Source organism: Fomitiporia mediterranea (assembly GCF_000271605.1).
Source record: "Fomitiporia mediterranea MF3/22 unplaced genomic scaffold FOMMEscaffold_2, whole genome shotgun sequence".
NCBI lineage: Eukaryota > Fungi > Basidiomycota > Agaricomycetes > Hymenochaetales > Hymenochaetaceae > Fomitiporia > Fomitiporia mediterranea.
The window spans coordinates 1,160,945-1,165,663 of record NW_006760387.1 but is presented as its reverse complement, the minus strand read 5'-3'; the positions used below and the strand labels follow the sequence as shown (position 1 = coordinate 1,165,663).

At 37.5% G+C, this 4,719-nt stretch overlaps 2 protein-coding genes across 2 annotated transcripts; one reads left to right on the top strand and one right to left on the bottom strand.

Annotated features, from left to right (window-relative positions):
- Positions 1 to 571: 571 nt before the first annotated feature.
- Positions 572 to 1,508, bottom strand: FOMMEDRAFT_75736 (uncharacterized protein; the record flags this gene model as incomplete). Its single annotated transcript, XM_007262604.1, has 3 exons — positions 572 to 924; positions 992 to 1,376; positions 1,431 to 1,508. 3 exons carry the CDS (start codon positions 1,506 to 1,508, stop codon positions 572 to 574), a joined length of 816 nt encoding a protein of 271 aa, XP_007262666.1.
- A 1,470-nt stretch (positions 1,509 to 2,978) lies between these two features.
- Positions 2,979 to 3,252, top strand: FOMMEDRAFT_63327 (uncharacterized protein; the record flags this gene model as incomplete). The annotated part of the gene is made up of 2 exons (XM_007262603.1): positions 2,979 to 3,078; positions 3,128 to 3,252. Coding segments are annotated over 2 exons (225 nt in total), but the record flags the coding sequence as incomplete, so codon positions are not given.
- Between the last annotated feature and the right edge of the window lie 1,467 nt (positions 3,253 to 4,719).

Below are 4,719 nucleotides of genomic sequence, written 5' to 3'. Positions count from 1 at the left end.
ATAATGTATTTTACATGTTTTAAAGGAGTATTACCTTTATTTACTTTTGTAATAATAATAAACCTTTTAGTATAGTATACAAACTTATAGTACTTTATTAAAACTCACAATCTGATATTATGTAATTTACTCTTTTTTTATCTATTTCACACTATTATATTAATATATAAGGCTTTAGACTTTTTCTCAATGTATGCCTTACTTCTCAACCCTTTCCTAAGAGTTTCATCAATAAGACTAGACAAAGGAGTATAGCTATAATACACAGTTAATTTAGAAAAAATAACTTGGACTTCTGTACACACTAACAGGACAAGATAACAATGTTTACTCTGACTTATACATTGGCTAAGTCTATTTCCTTAAGCAAACATTTAGCAAGCAAGATTGCACAATATGAATACTATTCTATAGCTTCAATGTTCTACTTTAGCTAATTACTATTTATCAATTCATTCGAGTTAAATCACTAGCTTTATACTGTTGCAACAAAGCGGAAGTATGCAGGAAGAGCTTGACCAATAGATAACCAGATCTATTTGACAAGCATTAAATATCAGGTCTTATCAAACTAAAAGGTAATTAACAAACCCACATTGTACAAAAGGTAACTAGTTTGGTCTGCTTTAACCTTTTTCATCATCAAAAACCGACCTCCTATCACGAGTCCTAGTAAGTGGAACGCTAGAGCAGGCACTGTTTCTAGCCTCCATACAATGCTAAGGACTGAAGACCAGATGAGTAGTAGGAAAAAGATCAAAGTCCGGGAAGCAGTGGGCCAAACAATTGGCATTGTCTTGCGCCCTATAAGTTTGTCGCCAACTGTGTCTTTGAAATCCTGTGCCTGGATCGTTGTCAGGATGACTACCACACTATAGAGGATGGACAAGTAGCTGATATTATCCAGACTGTAGCAGTTTGAGCCTGATTAATATGATTTAGTATCTGAAATTAGATGAGGTTGATAAAATGCTTTATAGAATTCACACACCAGCAATGAGGCATGAACCAACCCCAAGGAAGTATTGCAGAATGGCATTCATAACTCCTCGCTCAATCCAATGGGAGTTGATGTTTAATTCGTCAAGGCCAAAGAAGAATACAAATAGGCCAATACTCTGATACAGCACCTGCACACTGTAGCATGCTGAAAGTGCAAAGCATAACGGCACAAGCACCCAACGCAATATGTATGCATTCTCCAGAGTAATTCGTTTGGATGGAATGGGTCGATAGGGCTTATTATGCTCATCCTCCTTAGGGTCACGAGTTTGGTTTGCAAGGTCGTGTTGAAGAATATGAAGCCAAACCCAAAAGGCAACATGGGGTATACGTCCCAGCGACGCCAGTGGTGCAGAGCCAGCAGCAAGAGCTGTCTATTAGGATAGGTAAGCCTTGATAATAGTATACATAGTGAAAGAGGTGCGTACAATGGTCATGACACCTGTCTTGAAATCCGACTTTGTGAATAGGAATAAGGTCCAGAGATGATAGGACAGTCCAGACATAATTTGGCCCAATGTATGCAACATGGATGAAGTATATATGGAGAGCAAGTGAGAAGAGCGAGTAGTCTCTGCAACAAGCATGCTAAATGATATGACTTTGTAACAAATGGCATCTTTGTCCATGTGCTTTTATATGCAAGATACAAGCAGAACTTTAAAAAGTATAGTGTTTTCCAATAACGGCAGAGTAAATGGTCCAAGCAAAACCCCGGTGGGTTAAGTCAACTATAGCAATGTTGATACCATAGATGCACTTTAGGACTGACCAGAAGGACTTTCCCCAACAGAGAAATTTTTACATCACTTCTATAAATACCTGATCAACACAGTAACTCCCCAACAAGACCAGTTGTGTTGTTTGCACCTTACCCAACTATACAATAGCATATATACATTGACCGGAAATTTTGGGGAAAGATATATCTTGACCTGTTTTAAAATTGGGGTAGCTAGTTTGTAGGGATCAGCATTGTACTGTATAGTACAGAATATGTCTGTACCATATATGGTACGACAAGACACTATACTAGGGTCCCAAAGCACCAAATAATACAGTCTGTACCCTGTATACAGGATGCGACAATGTGGTGTGGATCTGCCCGGTCAAATGTACACATGTAGGTTACCATGTGTACATTTCTTCTTTCTGTATGCTTTCTGACACTTCCTGGATCTTTCTTTTCTTCTATTTTCATTAATGTTTATACTGTTCACTTGAGGGATCGTATTTTTACTGCGTATTACTGTTATTACCTGTTGTTTACTGCCCTGTTTTCTCATCATGTTGTTCATTATAGACAATATACCGAGTTTTTAAAATTGATGACATATTAGATTACAGTACATGAATGATCAGCCACAGATATCTCGTGAAAATGTGAAAACCTGAACACACCAATCTATCAGATCAGCTGCTGGCAAACAAAGCATAACTGCAAATGTCAATCAAGCACTAATGTGCACCAAGTTAACCCATCATTCAGTCGTGACACCTTCCTGCCATTTCAATGCCAAGTTGCCAACATCCATACTATCCGGATCATACTTGTTTGAAATTGCCACTCGTGCAGTACAAATCAGTATATCCTTATAACTTACAACAGTCTGTGTTACGTCACATCGTTGCGCGCACACTTTCACCTCTCCACAGGCACACAGACATACAATAGAACAGTATAAGGGTCAATATATAAGTAGCCATACACTTCCTTGGATTTGAAAATACATCATCGTTGGGGACGTTTCCGATTTATCAAGCAATTCTAACGAGTGGTGAAAGAGTGGACAATGAAATGAAATCTCTTAACCCTCTTCAGAACTTATCATATAAAAAACACTGTGGGAGAGCAATATGATCTATCATCCACATAGTATCTAAACATGCCTCTCGTGTGGGATATTGCTCTTGCAGGACTTGCGCTTGCTTTCAGTTATTTTCTCTATTCAAGGGGGCAGACTGTGCCTGATACTTTGCCTCCTGGCCCTCCCAAGGATATCTTGATAGTACACGCGCGAAGAATACCGTTCTATAAGGGATGGGAGGTGTACACAAAGTGGAAGGAACTATACGGTTGGTAGTATACAGGAGTTTGTTGTGCTAAGAACTAACTAGCTTGTAGGAGATGTGATTTACACCCAAGCCTTTGGCCGGTCCGTGGTTGTCCTTAATTCAATTACCTCTGCTCGCGACCTCTTAGAAAAGAAGAGTAGTATATTCTCAGACAGACCATATTTGCCGGTCTTTTACAAGTACGTGCTTCTATCATTTTCATTGTATCTTTTTCATTGTATCTATTGTGAATTGAATGTTGTCTCTTGTAGGATGGGGTTCAAACTACTTCTTCCTCTCCTCTGCTATGGCCCACACTTTCAGAAGCACCAGCAGATGTTTCATTAATACTTCAGTCCTTAAGCAATCAAAGCATTCAGACCCACACAAGAGTGTGAACTACTGAAATTCCTGTGTCATTTACTGTTAACATATCTTACAGACAATATAGCATTAGTAAACTGATAATACTAGTGAGAGTGGAACGGATACATGTGTCAGATGCATGTATCAGATACACAATACAAGACATGTATTGGATAAAAAAACATATTCCAGATAACTGAGACATACAGACAGACGAACAATATAAAAGGAACACTTTATTAACTAAATACATATCATTATCAGGGTCAACGCCCTCATTACTTGTGTGATAACCTAAGAATACACATTCCAACAGGTTATGAGCCTTGTGCTCTCTGCTTAACACCTCATATTACTACTACAATACTATGCATCTATAATGGACTCTCCAAGTACCCACAATATGTATGCATTGAACAGAACTGTAACAAATCCATCTACATCCTCAGAGCAGACAAGTAGGACAAATCCTACTCACTGTAAACCTGCCAATGTCCCTAAACACTTCAGACATAACATTGTACAACTAAAGGACACATCCAGATTCAAAATATGGAAGTATTGGATTAACTCTGCTATTGTAGCAACAGGCTATACATACTTGTTCACAAATGAACCAAAGCCTGAAGACATCAAGGTTGTGCACACAATTTACACATTAATAATCAATAAAGTAGCAGATCATATAATGGCTAACTTTATGTATACTGGAACATCAATCAAAACTCTTATGAGTGGATTAGAAGAATGCTTCAACCCTCATACAGTTACACATAAAGTATACAATGAGTCTTTACTATTTAAATGTAATGATCATGTTAAAAACTTCAGACAAACACTTGATAAGCTAGAGCAGATATATGTGTAGCTTGTAGCAGACAATTTAAAACCCACAGACACTATGTATCAAGCGGCTATTTACACTACAACTCCTTCTGAATATAGTGGTACTATTATAGCTATGGAACAAGCTTGAGATATGTTTTATGACAGAAAACCTGAATCTGAGTATTAACCTATTAAGCTGCAAAGACTTATTACAGTACTACATCAAGCATTTAACAATTTTCACATTAAAAATCCTCTACAATACAATAATAACAAGCCTACAATACACAGACAGGCAAATATGTTTTATACAAAAGATAAAAAGCACAGAAATAAAGGAATTAATAAAAATACAAGCAAACTGACTCTAGTATTGAAATGCTATAATTGTAGCAACCCAGGGCACTATGCACATGATTGCCACACATCATTGTCCCAATTGACACTAGATGCCCAAGCCAAAAAGGT